The 14,860-nt window shown below is 31.3% G+C and overlaps 5 protein-coding genes across 6 annotated transcripts; 2 read left to right on the top strand and 3 right to left on the bottom strand.

The window, feature by feature from the left end:
* Window positions 1-7: 7 nt before the first annotated feature.
* LOC149904126 (uncharacterized) lies at window positions 8-5,134 on the bottom strand. Its single transcript, XM_090107680.1, has 5 exons — window positions 4,799-5,134; window positions 3,980-4,444; window positions 3,135-3,260; window positions 2,637-2,736; window positions 8-2,242 (listed from the first exon to the last, which is right to left on the bottom strand). The coding sequence occupies exons 1-5, from the start codon at window positions 4,988-4,990 to the stop codon at window positions 2,181-2,183; spliced, it is 945 nt and encodes a 314-aa protein (XP_089963806.1). The 5' UTR covers window positions 4,991-5,134; the 3' UTR covers window positions 8-2,180.
* A 400-nt stretch (window positions 5,135-5,534) lies between these two features.
* LOC149904125 (uncharacterized) lies at window positions 5,535-6,388 on the top strand. Its single transcript, XM_090108089.1, has one exon. The coding sequence runs from the start codon at window positions 5,663-5,665 to the stop codon at window positions 6,353-6,355; it is 693 nt and encodes a 230-aa protein (XP_089964215.1). The 5' UTR covers window positions 5,535-5,662; the 3' UTR covers window positions 6,356-6,388.
* Window positions 6,355-7,221, bottom strand: LOC149904124 (thioredoxin, mitochondrial-like). Its single transcript, XM_090108090.1, has 2 exons — window positions 6,885-7,221; window positions 6,355-6,725 (listed from the first exon to the last, which is right to left on the bottom strand). Exons 1-2 carry the CDS (start codon window positions 7,070-7,072, stop codon window positions 6,467-6,469), a joined length of 447 nt encoding a protein of 148 aa, XP_089964216.1. The 5' UTR covers window positions 7,073-7,221; the 3' UTR covers window positions 6,355-6,466.
* Window positions 7,222-7,902: 681 nt separating this feature from the next.
* Window positions 7,903-12,061, top strand: eIF3l (eukaryotic translation initiation factor 3 subunit l). 2 transcript variants are annotated; one of them, XM_090107724.1, is made up of 10 exons: window positions 7,904-8,071; window positions 8,489-8,587; window positions 8,759-8,923; window positions 9,154-9,377; window positions 9,559-9,691; window positions 9,782-9,922; window positions 10,126-10,413; window positions 10,676-10,861; window positions 11,158-11,391; window positions 11,873-12,061. In XM_090107724.1, exons 1-10 carry the CDS (start codon window positions 8,045-8,047, stop codon window positions 12,005-12,007), a joined length of 1,632 nt encoding a protein of 543 aa, XP_089963850.1. In that variant the 5' UTR covers window positions 7,904-8,044; the 3' UTR covers window positions 12,008-12,061. The 2 variants fall into 2 exon arrangements, with proteins under 2 accessions (XP_089963849.1, XP_089963850.1); XM_090107723.1 differs by having other exon boundaries at window positions 7,903-8,071; window positions 9,559-9,922.
* LOC149904122 (pentatricopeptide repeat-containing protein 1, mitochondrial) lies at window positions 12,057-14,651 on the bottom strand. The gene is made up of 4 exons (XM_090107722.1): window positions 12,928-14,651; window positions 12,684-12,853; window positions 12,397-12,568; window positions 12,057-12,313 (listed from the first exon to the last, which is right to left on the bottom strand). The coding sequence occupies exons 1-4, from the start codon at window positions 14,479-14,481 to the stop codon at window positions 12,077-12,079; spliced, it is 2,133 nt and encodes a 710-aa protein (XP_089963848.1). The 5' UTR covers window positions 14,482-14,651; the 3' UTR covers window positions 12,057-12,076.
* Between the last annotated feature and the right edge of the window lie 209 nt (window positions 14,652-14,860).

Below are 14,860 nucleotides of genomic sequence, written 5' to 3'. Positions count from 1 at the left end.
AAAACGCTTCTATATCAATATCACTCTTTATTGGATTTTAAAAAAATATTTATATTACACATTCAATGTTTAGAATCTATGAACAGTAACATTATTATGATACGACATCGCCTACTTCCGGTAATTATGTTTGCGTTGGGATGTCCACCCAATATCTACTAAACTAAGAATATGAAAGCAGAAAGTTCATTTCCATGTACTTACATTCTTTCCCTCATTATAAAATATAAGGTAAAGATGTGAGCACATCGTTCAAATACTTAGCCTACATTACATAAAAAAAACTTAGGCCCTAAGTACCCACGTCTATTAAATAACTGAGCACAAATTAGCAGAAACAAACTGGAAAATAAAATTTTAAATCTCTTTATATAAACTCAATGAGGAATAACAATAAAAATGGTAAATTGTAGAAGTACAAGCTGAAGAAATTCGTAATATTATTAAAGATAGACTAAACTTAATACTATTGCAAAATTCCTAAAAGTAACCCCGTTAGAGCAGATAAGAATAAAATAATAAGAAATATTTTAAATAGAGCCGCGATGTACATACATGTTTCGTTTCATAGTAGTAGAACCAGTATGTTAAAACGTCATAGCAGTAGAAATAACATTGCAAAAGGAGTTTAGTTTTCTATTATTATTGTACTTAACATAAGTATGAGTAAGTAGACGATACAGAACTGTTATCAGATAAAAAATGTTTTAGCGATTATAGTCCAAATTTTCAATCGCGACTCTAAAACTGGGTTAAATACACAAAATATAACAAATAAACAAAATCATCTGATCCAAACATAACGCGTACATATAGTACAATATATTTATGTACTTTATTTTTAAATACTATTATTGGCTCAGACAATTCGTATATTATAAACTTTTTGCCACAAGTGGATATCAGCGAATTAAATATTATACCAGTTCTCAATATGTAATGTTAATTATTATGATCACGGAAAATGTCAATAATGCGAACTGGCAAACAACTCCCAAAAGGCACCGTTAAAACTTAGAAAGATATATCGAAAATATTATCCCCTCTTTAACCCAGTTTAACTCTAAAAACTTACAATAAAAATTCGTTATTTTTAAGCTATTATATATTATTACTCTTTCTATCGATCTCACTCAATCTATTTCAGGTATTTCGAAATAAGAGTGTACAGAACATTTTATATTAATTACAAATATACTTCTTGATCATTCATTTCTCTTACATCTAAATATACAAAATAGGAATCTGCAATAAAACATGGTCTCTTAATCATGCATGCAAACCTTTCTATTACGATAGTATATGAAGAACTTTAAGATATGTATCAACACTTAAGATTTCCAGCAGAGAAAGATTTAATGTTATCTGGATGGACGGCAAATATCCTTTGAAGTTGTTTTTTCGCTTTTTTGAGATCTGCATTAATGACATTATTATTATGAAAATTTGGTCCAAATTATCATATTTTGTTGTCTACTACTAAGAGATCTGTAAAGGCTAGATTGAAAAATACAAGTTTTACACTACATTGGCTACAATTAATAATCTGAATGGAATGAATTAAGGATAATATTACACTTACTACTAGAAGCACCAAAAATTCTCCAACGTTAAATATTATGTTAGTATTATGAGGTGATATATTAACTACAGAGGTACTGTACATAAGCAATTATCGTTTATTACTACAATACCTTTTACATACGAGTGTCGCACAAGAATACGAATTTTCTAGTAATATCAAATTTTATTAAACGTCTCACCAAAATATTGCAGATTCCACAAACTTATGGAAATATAGTGACTCTTATAACAAAATTAAAAAAAAATCATTATGCTCAAGGGAAAACAATAATTAAATTATTAAAAAAAACAAAGTCATAACGTAAAATATATAACTAAAACATGGACGTATGAAGTATGAATATGCAATGTTAGGTAAGTTACTTAAGATAAACCACGCCTTATAAATCCACGAATCAAGAGTATCACTGAGATAATGTCAATAATAAATATGTTGTTTTTTTTTTAATTTTCGTAAGTAATTCTTTATCAATAAAAGAAAACTTAATTAAATTAAATGTCATGATAAATATGAAATGATGTAGTTTTATAAGTGTGGTGAAAGGCATTGAGCTAAGTTGGGACAGTGCCCACACTCTGTGTGCTAACGTCACACCTCACTGATCTTTGCGTGCTTTCTTTTTGCTCTTCTTGGATACTTTAGCTTCGGTCCAAGTATCTGGAAAAAAGCATAGAAATACTATTAGTGTTATAAAAAAATACTATTGAAATCTGAATTTATATAAACGTAAAATTGATGCAAAAACTTTATTATTTTTATAACACCTCAAAGGATTGTTGGCTAATCATTATTGTAATTTGCAATTGAATTATTTATAAGGCAGTGTAATAGGCAGAAATTGCAGTACAGGCAGAAATTTAAAATGCAATGCAATCTAAATATGTACAAAAATTAGACACAAATAAGTTCACACATTAATTGAGTAGGCATTATTAAATAGGTTATATGCCTTTTATTACCTACTCAATGAAACATATTTTTGAAATTTTAATACAAAAGCAATGCTTGTTCTGTTTTAATGTATTAAACTTGTTTGAAAAAGAAAACTTACCACCAAGTTCATCGAATACAGGTGCAGAAGTTTTTTCTTCTTGTTTATCGGAATCTGAATTATCTTCAGATTTAGACACGCTCTTGGCAACAGCTGCGGCCTGTAATCAATTATTGTTACTACATATTATCTTTAATACATTTAAAATAAAGTTGTGTCATCAGTTACGCTATTTTATAGCTCAAAAATGGCTTAACTGATTCTGGTGAAGCTGAGCTTAGGGAGCGTTCAAGTATAATGTAATGCAATTTTTGAAGAATTTTGACCCCACCTCCCCCCTTGTAGCGCACCTTAACATTTTTTCTGTACCCCAGTAACGCATCGTATCATTTTGCGGGACCCCCTCTCCTCCCCCCAAATTGTGTAACGTAATACTTGAACGCCCCCTGAGTAAATTTATCAATTACTTTCTATTACACAAAAAAAATGGTACTTTAAATTCAAGTTTATTCATTCCTTTAAATTCATATTTAATGTCTTGTAACGTATGAAACTTACCTCCTTCTTTTTATTTTGTTTTTCCTTATTTTCCTTTTTCTTGTTGCTCCTCAAATCTTTCACTTCAGTCAATTCCTGTTCAGGTGCCTCTTCTTCAGGAGCCAAACCTTGGTCACGGCGTTCAGCCTGATGAATAATGAACAAATGAAACCATAGATAAAAATGTTGTGTGGTTTTATGAAACCACGGAAAAAGTGAAACTTAGGCACAAAATGATCGTATTTGTACGATAATTGTCGTACGGTTCGACCATCACGCGACATGCACTACACAGACCAAAAAGTTTGAGACGATGTAATAAAAGTTTCACTTTAAAATAAAATAAAATTGTGTCACTTTATAAATTTTTTCAGCTTTTTTTACATAGAAACATTAAAAAAAACTTTTAAAAGATAAAGACCAGATTTAGTGAATGTTTTATGTGTCTTCAGTTGAATTCAATAATTATTTAGAATTAGAGTATGATTCAAAGAGGCAAACAAAAGCTAAAATCTTAAAATCTACTCATAGACAGTGTAAAATCAATATAAGTAATTATGTTTCAATATTTCTTGTTTTGTAGGTTAAACAGACTGGCTTAGAATCCTTAAATAGGATTGAAACTACAAGGTTTCATAATATTTTAAAAAGATTACCTTAAATCTCTATATTCAATGAAAAAATTAACACTAAATGTACCTTAAGAATTATACTAAAAATTAAAATATCTACTCTCTATTTGTTTAAACATAAATATATTATGTAAATTGATATTTGGTCAAATTAATATGTATTTTATGAATGAAAATCTTATACAAATTATCAAGTCAAGTGGTCAATAAATTCAGGAAAACTATTGATCATACCTCTTTAAGAACTCGTTGCAGCTCTTCCACCTGAGCCTGCAGAGCCCGTGCAGCATCCTCATCAACATCTGGACCAACAGCGCTAATTACTTTGAATGTCTCCTCTGGGGCATCACCCTTAGCAACCACAGGAGCTGCTTCTGCAACACTCTCTTTACCCTTCTTCTTATTCTTCTTAACAGGACTCTCTTTCTCATTGCCCTTCACTTTCTTCTTATCACTTTTCTTTGGCACTTCTTCCCAAAGTCCATCATCAAAATCAGCAGGCTTCTCAACTTCAACAGCCTTGTTTTTCTTTGATTTCTTAGGTTCAGTGGCAACTTCCTTCTTAACAACTTTCTCAACCTTGGGTTTTGGCTTCTCTACTTCCTTTTTCTCTTCTTTCTTCTCCTTAGCAGGAGATTTCTTGGAGCTCTCATTTTTTGATTTACTCTCGTCATTAGATGAACGGTTGGGTGATGACTTCTATGAAAATTTAAGGTAGCATTAAATTATTAAATCTAAACGGGCATTTATAAAATTTTGACTTGCTATTAAACATGCACAGCTACAGATTGAATTATACCGTTATATATTTTAGACATTTTCCTATTAGAAATGTGCTTCTTACTGCTAAGCTAGCACTTATGATTAAGTATACTTGATTTTATTAGAAATGATTGAAATGAATTTGAAAACATACATTAAAATCGAAATTGTTAAAGGTAAAGAAAATTCATTGTACTAAATGTCTAAATGAGTTAAAAATAAAACTAGCTAACTAGCACTTCGACATACTTATGAGCCCTGTGATTGTAAATAGACTAAAATTGGACCCACCTTCTCCTTTAATTTCTTTTTCTTTTGTGTTGACTTTCTTTCATCTAAGACTAGAGGCAGCTTGTCGAATTGTGGCTGCTCTGCCGTGTGGAAACCGAACATAAATACGAGAGCCGCACATACTAACACTACCGCAACAGCTGCCGCGGGAAAGAAAAACTGTGTGCTAGACACTTGCCTTAACAGCTCCATATTTTTTTAAATATATATTTGCAACAGTCTTTACTTTACAGCCCGCATATAATGTAACGATAAGGTATGATAATGTCGAGTAAATTAATTCCACAGTGATAAAAGCAGACACGGTGACACGATGACGCGGCTGTGACGTGCCAAAAATCGCGATCAAATATTACCATCAAACAAAATTTTATAAATTTTCATTAATATTTTCAATATTTAATTAATAATACATTCAGTAAAATTATAATAATTATTAAATGTTGATTTTATAATAACAACTAGTTAGTTACTTTATTAGTTTTAAATACATAAAGTATATGAGACTACAATATATTAAAGATTTTGCGTAATATTATAAAAATAATCATGCTTTCATATGTACGGACACAGTACACAGTACATAATATATTATTTTCATTATTTAATTACTATTTAAAAAATCAAAATAAATATGAACAAAATTTATGCGGCGAGCACAGATGCGGCGAGAATGTCCTCTGACCACAGAACATATATACTCAGGGCTCTGACAGGTCAATTTTTAGGTTAGAATTTAGATTTATAAATGACGTAAAGTTAGAGGTTATGTTGTGGTTATGTTTACAAAATCTGTGTGGCCACCTTGCGCGTCTATAGAATCAATATAGCTTCATATTATAATATAGACCTCTTACAATAAAAATGGGAAAACGTAATAAGAAAAGGGATAAGAATACCAAGGATACTACTGAATCAAATACAGACATAAGTCACAACATTGAAGAGAAAGACTGTGATGTTGCTGATAAATCTAATAACATTACTGATGAAAGTTTGTCCAACAAAAGGCCACTAGAAGAAAGTGACGGCGACAGTGATACGGAAACGAAGCCTAAGAAACCTAAAAAGAAAAAGAAACAGCCTGTGCCTTCAGATGAAACTGAACCTACAAGTAAGAAAAATAAAAAGTCCATTCGTCAAATGAAGAAAGAAAAGTTTATTCAACGCCAAACAGAAGCAGCCGCAGCAGCAAAAGATCAGTTAAAGTCACAATGTCTCAATTACTTATCACAGTGGAAACATGACAAACAAAATTGGAAATTTATGAAAGCTAGACAAGTTTGGCTTTACAAAAATAAATTTTCAAAACTTCTTATACCTGAAACTTCATGGCCTTTATTGTTAGAATATTTTGAGTCAGCACAAGGCAATATTCGAAAAATGTTATTAGATGACGCCAACAAAATAATTAAACAAATGGATGAATGGACAGAATCACAAGATAAAAATGATAACGACAATGAAAATGAAGAATTAGAAGAGACAGACCAGGCAAAACCTGATGATGTTATATATAATAGGGCCCGAAGTTTAATACAATGCTTACAGGAATAAAACAATGTCTTTTTTTTTCTTTGCTCTATTAATCCCAACTAGTAAAACATTTCAACAAGAGTAATATTATTATGGTTATGAATTATAACATATAAATAAAATTATTATTGTTTAAGCTTGAACTTTAACTTCTTCAGAAGTAAGCTGTCCAATCCACTTTCTAAGCTTGTCTGTGTCTTGTAAGCCAACCAAACGCTGCTGTACTTTTCCATTCTTTATGGCTACTAGTACTGGGACTGAACTAATATCATAGTCCAGAGCGAGATCAGTTTGCTCATCAATATCCACTTTAGCCAATACAACTTTACCCTTATTTTCAGATATAATTGACTCAAGGCGTGGAGTTAGAAGTCTGCATGGATTACACCATCTAAAAATAAACAATTTGTCTTTTTATAAAAAAATATGAAAACTTTTATGAAGTTATATAACATTTCAAAAAATCATGTTTTCTAGTAGAACAAAATAAATAATGGCATAGAGTTATCTACAAATTATCACTGATTAAAAGTATATAATAAGATCTTACGTCGCAAAAAAATCGACCACAACTGGCACTTTGCTATTAATAACTTTATCTTTGAAATCCTCCGGGCTTTGAATTTTTACAATTTCCCGATTTACTGGGCTAATCGAAATCTGCCTAATAATTATTGGAGTCGTTTTATTAAAATAACCACTGCGGGAAATTAATGATGTAGCATGACGGGTAAACATTTTTAATCAATAAATTATAAATTATTCACAGCTAATACTCTTGCAGTTATAGCAAATTAATTTTGTTGCTATATTTTTTATTCTTTTTCTAGAAGTTTATCGCTCTTCAGTCTCCGAAATCCGAATACAATTTTCTTCTGCCAATTGTCAAACTCAAAATTTCGCAAAATTTTCAAACTTCAATGTCAATATGCCAAATTAAATTTTCGGCATAGACAAATTTATGGTCTTACAAGAAAATATGACCTTGAATGACGCCTGTATGTTTTTTATCCCTTTCACACATAACTTGGCAACTGGGTGTGAAAGGGATAAAAAAACATACAAGCGTCATTCAAGGTCATATTTTCTTGTTACAAGTTAATGTTCATACTGAAATCTCCAGTGTATTAGATATAAGCTTCTTGGATTACGCCCAAGATTACGCCTGTGACGATTAATAAAATAGGACAATTATTTTGGAGCTCCATTAACCGGGATCTTAAAAATAAAACATGATTTTTACCGACATTATAACCAAGCTATAATGACGGACAAGGCGAGACTATCTCAATTTGATAAGAACTTTTAAACTGTTAATGAACTTAAATAAAAGTAAATTTGGACGAATTAATAATATTAACCATAACCACACCATAACAGTAGGAAAATTCAAAATATATGTAAATTAAATATTAGTTGTTTCTAGCTAATTTTATCGAAAAAGGAACCATTAATAATTTTTAGAGAAATGCTGTTTCTTGACGTGTGAAAATTTGACAACTGTTGAAACTTGATTCTGATTTCTGGAATCTGTGTTCTGGATTCTGGAATCTTTGTCTGTCTTTGTCTATGACTCTCCTTTAGGTTGGCATCTGTGGTTGGCATTTTAGCACCGTGGATTCTTATTCGTATTATTTCTCTGCAAATTGTTAGTTTATATAATATTCATATGAGTTTTTGAAAAAAGTGCAGTGAAAATAGTTTAACATCATGTACTCTAGTGACGATTACAACGAGGTCAGTAACTAATGCAATATACTATAACTACACATAACCTTTTAAAAACAAGTTTGGTTCTTATATATTTTGTGAAAATAAAACACCCCCTCTGTACACTTTAGAAGGGTATGGAAGAGCAGTAAGCACCACAATTGATTGGCTCCTCGATTCAAATAATAAGATATTCATAAAATAGCACAATAATCACTATCTATATAAATAACAGAAGTAGTTGTACTCAATATTATGTGCTTCCATGTCATATTTAGTAACAAAAAACCAATATTAATTATTTAAATTAATAATGCTTTTAATTTATCATAATATATATATAACTAAACTGTGTTTAAGTGCAGTACAGCAACAAGGACAATGATTTTATTAGTTCTGTATTTTATAGTGTTTCATGAGTTTTTATAAAAACATTTCTTACAGGGTGGATATGAATCCTATGGTGACTATGAGCCTCACACTGGTGATCCGCAGTATGATCTTGATTATGATAATAGATCATACTACCAAATGCCGGACATGGTAAACTATTATAATATTTTTATTTTTAGTTACAATAAAATATAATCATCATCAATAAAATACAATATTGAAAAACTCCTAAACATTTTCTAAATCTTTTAAAATATAATCAATCAAAATCATGGTACAGAAAAAATACAAATATCATACGAAACTTTTAAAAAATTTCAGGTTAAGAAGTTTCTAATCTACTTCCGTAACATGATCAATGAAGGTGTAACATATGAGATTCTTAACCTTTACGAGAACACCTTCCCAAAATTGACTGAACAATACTTTGAAAACACACCATGGCCGGATGAGAAAGAAGTGGCTCCAATTGTTGATAATGACAATGTAAGTATCATTTTGACACTATTCCTTTGCATGGTTGTATAATTTTAAAAAGCTATTTTGCTTTAACAATCATAATAATTACTGCATTTTATACAGACAATCAGACAAAATTTTCTAAACTTTATCATTGAAATATTACCCAATTCTTGATTGAAGTTATTCTGTAATAGTTTATTAATAATAGAGGCATAATTATATTTTGTTTGTAAAGAAATAAAATTCTGTTATAGGTTTTTATGATTCTCTACAAAGAGTTATACTTCCGCGACATTTACGCACGTGTGCCCGGCGGGCCAAAACCGGAGCAAAGGTTCCTCTCATTTTACAACTATTGTGACCTTTTCAACTATATACTATCAGCGGAAACCCCAGTACCTTTGGAGTTACCTGACCAGTGGCTCTGGGAGCTTATTGATGAGTTTGTGTACCAGTTCCAATCTTTTGCACAGTACAGGTAAATATAGCAAAATAAAATAGATGTTATAACTAATTTTTGTAATAAAATAATTTACTCAGACAGATAATTTTTTAAGGATTAATTTTACCCAATTCACAGCTGGGATATTCTTGTTTTTGACTTTTGTTGCAGAAATTTACTCTATTTCTTTAGCTTATCATAACTTTTCTGATTTCAGGTCTCGCACATCCAAGTTGAGCACTGCTGAAATTGAAGCCTTAAATACTGACAATAAGGCTTGGAATGTGCTCTGCATTCTCAATGTTTTGCATTCCCTTGTGGACAAGTCTAATATTAAACGCCAACTTGAGGTAATAAAAATATTTTTTCACATAAACTTTTACAAGTTTTTATCAATAGGCATTTTTTACCGCTTCGCTTTTCTTTATTTTGTATTACAGGTGTATGCTGCAGGTGGTGACCCTGACTCAGTCGCTGGCGAATTTGGTCGCCATTCCCTTTACAAGATGTTGGGTTACTTTTCCCTTGTGGGATTATTACGCCTACACTCTCTACTTGGCGATTACTACCAAGCAATTAAGGTCAGTGTAAATATCATACTTTGCTGACAATAAAGACTACTGTTTATTTGTATCAAGTGTAAATATTAAAAGTATTTCTTAAATGCAGTGTTAAAGTTCTCTTACAGCTATTATGTGAATAATACTTTTTTTTTTTCATTTTCCATATCACATTATTCTTCTACTTCCCTTCTGTTATATTTCACGAAAAAAAACGATTACAGGTGCTCGAAAACATTGAGTTGCACAAGAAGTCCCAGTACTCTCACGTGCCGGCGTGTCAAATTTCCACGTCATACTATGTGGGCTTCGCGTACATGATGATGCGTCGTTATGCGGACGCTATCCGTACTCTATCTTCCGCGCTCTTGTACATGCAGCGCACAAAACAGCTGTTCTCGTCCCGGTCGTACCAGAACGACCAGATCAATAAGCAGACAGAACAGATGTACCATCTGCTCGCTATATGCTTGGTGCTGCACCCGCAGTGTGTTGATGAGTCTATTCAACAGGTAGCTACAATTTATTAACAATATTCTAAATGTTAAGTTTTGTGCTGCCCCTTTTCAGTTAGGAATTCTTGTTTTTTTTTTAGTTATTTTGCCTAGTCTAGAAAGAATTCACTTTCTGTACTAATACCTACTTTGTATTCTAATAAAAAAAGCATTTTTAAAAGAGAAAACGAAAGCGACTTTTTCGTAAAATATTATCGACTTTGTTTATAGTCAAGTTTGAATAATTCCATTTAAACATTTATTACAAACATATTTTCAGGTTCTCCGTGAAAAGAACTATCACGAGAAGATGTTCAAGATGCAGTATGGAGATCTCGGGGAGTTTGAGAGCTGCTTCACCTTGGCTTGTCCCAAGTTCCTCTCCGCTTGCCCGCCGCCCATTGAACCCGGCTCCAACTATGGAAGGGATGCTGTTAAGCATCAGACCCAAGTCTTTATGGATGAGGTATATTAACATTTTAATTTCACCTAGCTTATTTCAACATTTTATGAATAGCTAAAATTATGAATATTTACCTACACATTTTTATTATTAAAATCATCTCTAAAAAATTTACACCATGTTCTTCATACAATTTAAATTTTAAAACAATTTTAGATTTTGTAGTTAAAAAAAAAAATATGTAAACCTGTAGGTATTTATTATTTTGAATACATCATAGATCGAGAAGCGACAATATAAACCTACACACCAAATATAATTACAAATACAAAACAAAAATATAACATTCTACCCACCAGGTACGTCAACAAAAGATGTTGCCAACCATCCGTTCGTACCTCAAGTTGTATACAACACTACCGATGGCGAAACTAGCCGCGTTCATGTCAGCGGCTCGGGGTGGGGATAGAGACGCGGTGAGGGAACACGCGGCGCTGGCCATACACCTGCTGTGCTTCAAGCACAAGATGAAGAACGTCGTGTGGACCAAGGGACCGAGCGGACTGGATGGAAAGTTCCAGAGCGGTTCTGAGGTGGGTGCTTACTACAGAGTCTGTAGTACATAATGTACACAAGCTCAAAATGCGTCTTGAAAAGCATCCTTCTTTTGTATCTCAACAAGCAATATAATTATGTATCATCAATTATCATATCTATACTAATATTATAAAGCTGAAGAGTTTGTTTATTTGTTTGAACGCACTAATCTCGGGAACTACTGGTCCAATTTGAAAAATTCTTTCGGTGTTAGATAGCCCATTTATCGAGGAAGGTTATCGGCTATATTTCATCACGCTACGGGCAACAGGAGTAGAGCCACGGGGGTGAAACCGCGCGGAGCAGCTAGTCATATATAATCAGTTACGATACAATCTTTTTTATGTGTCACGCGCATTCCCTATAACGCGTAACCATTTGCTAACGTCTTAAGTTTTTTTTTTTGGAATATAATTAATCCTATCTTATATTTTTGTCAAAATGAAAAAAAATTAATACCTTGATATTTATTTTCAGTTGGACTTCTACATCGACAATGACATGATCCACATTGCTGACACCAAGGTTGCACACCGCTATGGTGATTTCTTCATCCGCAAGCTTCTCAAGTTTGAAGAACTCAATCGCAAATTACACCACATCAAGATATAATTCTTTTAATGTGAATACATTTTGTCATATGAAAAATAAAAACAAGCAACTCATTGAATGCCTTTTATTTTATACCTTTGGTGTATATGGTACATATTTACGAGATCTTTTGTAAAACTTTTTAGGTTCAACAATATCAATGTTTTCATTTTGTACAGGTTTAGGATATGATTCTTTAAATTGTTGCCATGGGTCTTCTGGTTTTGTAACTTCTTCAATATTTACATTTCTCAACCACTTATTATAAATCATAATATACCTATTGAAAGCTAAAATGAGGACGCTGTCTTTTTGGTCTTCTTTATACTGTAAATAAATTAATTATGTAAATATTAACTTGAAATATTCTAAAATCTAATTTGAAATCAATATAATCAATTATTTCTTACCTTCTCAATAATTTTTTCACATTTCTCATTGAATGATTCCAAATGTCTTAAAAATATATCATTTACTTTCAAATTTTCTTGTTTAACCATTTCTAGTATATATAAAATATATCCAAATTGCATATGAGCTGTACCATGTCTAAGCAATGTTCCCAATATAGTTATGTTAACTCTAAAAACATATACAAATAATATGAGTTATACAATTTAAAAACTTGCATAGAACAAAGACCATTTTCCTCTAAGCTATATACTGATAAAAAAAATATTTAATTAAAATTTCATACTTTAACTGCTTTTCCTTCATCTCATTTAATAATTTTTCAGCAAGCTCTTTAGTGTTGCAGGCCATAGCAAGAGTTCCATATGTCATTATATTAGGCTTTAATTTAAGTTTCTTATTAAATGGGTGTTTCTTAATTCTTGCAGCTTCGTTTTCAATCATATCTTTAACATCCTACAAGACAAAAAATATAATATAATTTCAAGTACATAATATAAGAAATACAATTTCAAATAAAGACTACTCACAAAAGCACTTTTATAATCTGATCTGAGGCATCTCTTTTTAATTAACATGTTAAAGAATGCTATGTCCATTTTAATATTCTTAGACTTCATGGTTTCTATCAACTTGATCTCTGCTTCTGTGTTATCTTCTATAACATCTAGTATTTGGGTAAAAGTTTTGATATTTGGTGTAACTGAATAGGTTGCCATTTGCTGTAGGAAGTCATCTTGACCACCCACAATAGCAAATTTATCTTGAACTGTGTGGACTTCCTGGAGATCACAGACTTGTTCTAAATTTAATGTTTTTGAAAGTAGATTTGGCACTATTTGTTTGGGTATTGATGGTAAATTTCTGGTATCCACAAAAGTAAAAGAAACTTTGTCATCTGTTTGTATTGTAAGATCTTTTGTTGTTATATTGTCTTCTGGTTGAAATTCAAGGAGAGAATTATTTGTGTTTGAATCCTTGTTTTCTTCAGGTAGATGAATATTTGTATTTGAATCCTTGTTTTCGTCAGGTAGATGAATTTTCGTTCTATCATTAGTTGAAGTATGTTGTGATAAAAATTTCATGTCCTTTGATTCTTCGAGATATAAATTCTTTTTTAATTTATTGTCATTTAAAAGTATATTTTCTTGAATTATGCCTATCATTTCTTGTATGTCTTCTTTGCTACCTAGATTACACTCTTTAACACATTTCAGCATAAGATTAAAGGAATATATATTTGGTTTTTCCCTCAATTTTAACATTTTCCTCCATACAATAAGAGCATGTCTTAATCCAGAATGTTTATCTGAGATACATGCATGTAAGAGATGATTTAAAGTATGAACTCTGATTTTTATACCTTTAGAGATCATTTCATCAACTATTTTAAAGGCCATTGGTAAGTCACCACATCTTCCAAAAGCTTTTACCATAACATTATAATTTGTTAGATTTGGTTCAATTCCTTTTTCTATCATAAGATTTCTAAGATGTGTTGCATGTTTCAGACCATTCTCTTTGTAAGGACTATTAATACAAGCTTCAAACAAACAAGTATATGTGTCTCCTGTTGGTTTCAAAGCCCTCTTTTTCATATCATTATATAGTTTAAAGGCTTTCTTTGTATAGCCCACATCTGCACAAGCACCTATTAATATGTTGTAAATATAATTTTCAGGCTTTACTAAATCCTCTTTTAACATTCTTACTTCTAAAATATCAAGTGCTTCTTTTAATCTTTTGTGTTTTAAATATTGTTTAATGATATCTGCATATTGTTTAATTGTTAGCTGTTGTGATTTTAAAGGGCGATTTTTCAAAAAATCCTCTTCCTGGATGTCACCTTCGTCTTCCAATACATTATTTTTTGCAGAAGGTAAACTTGAAAGGGTTCCGAACGTGTCAGGATCTTCTAAGTAGGTCAAATTATTTTCAGTTTTATATTCTTTACCTTTTCTTTGCTGTGCAGTAAAATTAACTTTGGGTATGTTCACTGAAGAGAAATTATGACGAACTAAGTTCATTGAATAAGTATTGCGTTGTGTTATATTTTTTATCAAGTGAAAACAACGCGACGCCATGGTTCTTTTCTATGTACCGTTATTTTTATGCTTTAATATTGAAAATAAGTTTCACTGTAATATAATATAAATTGTTTATAACTTATAAATTCTTATTTCTTGTTCATAACCTTATTTTTAACTTTGTTTTGATACTGACTACAATTGACAGTTGGTTGACAGCTTTTGGTAATTGGTTGTAGTTATTTGACGTTGACTGAAGGAAAATTGCCATTTGATAAAAAATTTAATGGTTTTTGACATAATATAAAGCCGGTAACTCACTTTCACACGATTACAAAAATCCTCACTGACGTGTAAAGACGTGTACAAGGTTGTATGAAATTTTAAGCCATTTAAAACGGTCTGGTTATTTTGAAGCAGGCTCATATGATCATCG

Source organism: Colias eurytheme, chromosome 12, assembly GCF_061535395.1.
Source record: "Colias eurytheme isolate Ceu_HAF_F1 chromosome 12, ilColEury1 Martin Lab GWU primary, whole genome shotgun sequence".
NCBI lineage: Eukaryota > Metazoa > Arthropoda > Insecta > Lepidoptera > Pieridae > Colias > Colias eurytheme.
Note: the sequence above shows the minus strand (reverse complement) of the source record. Positions and strands in the feature narration are given on the sequence as shown.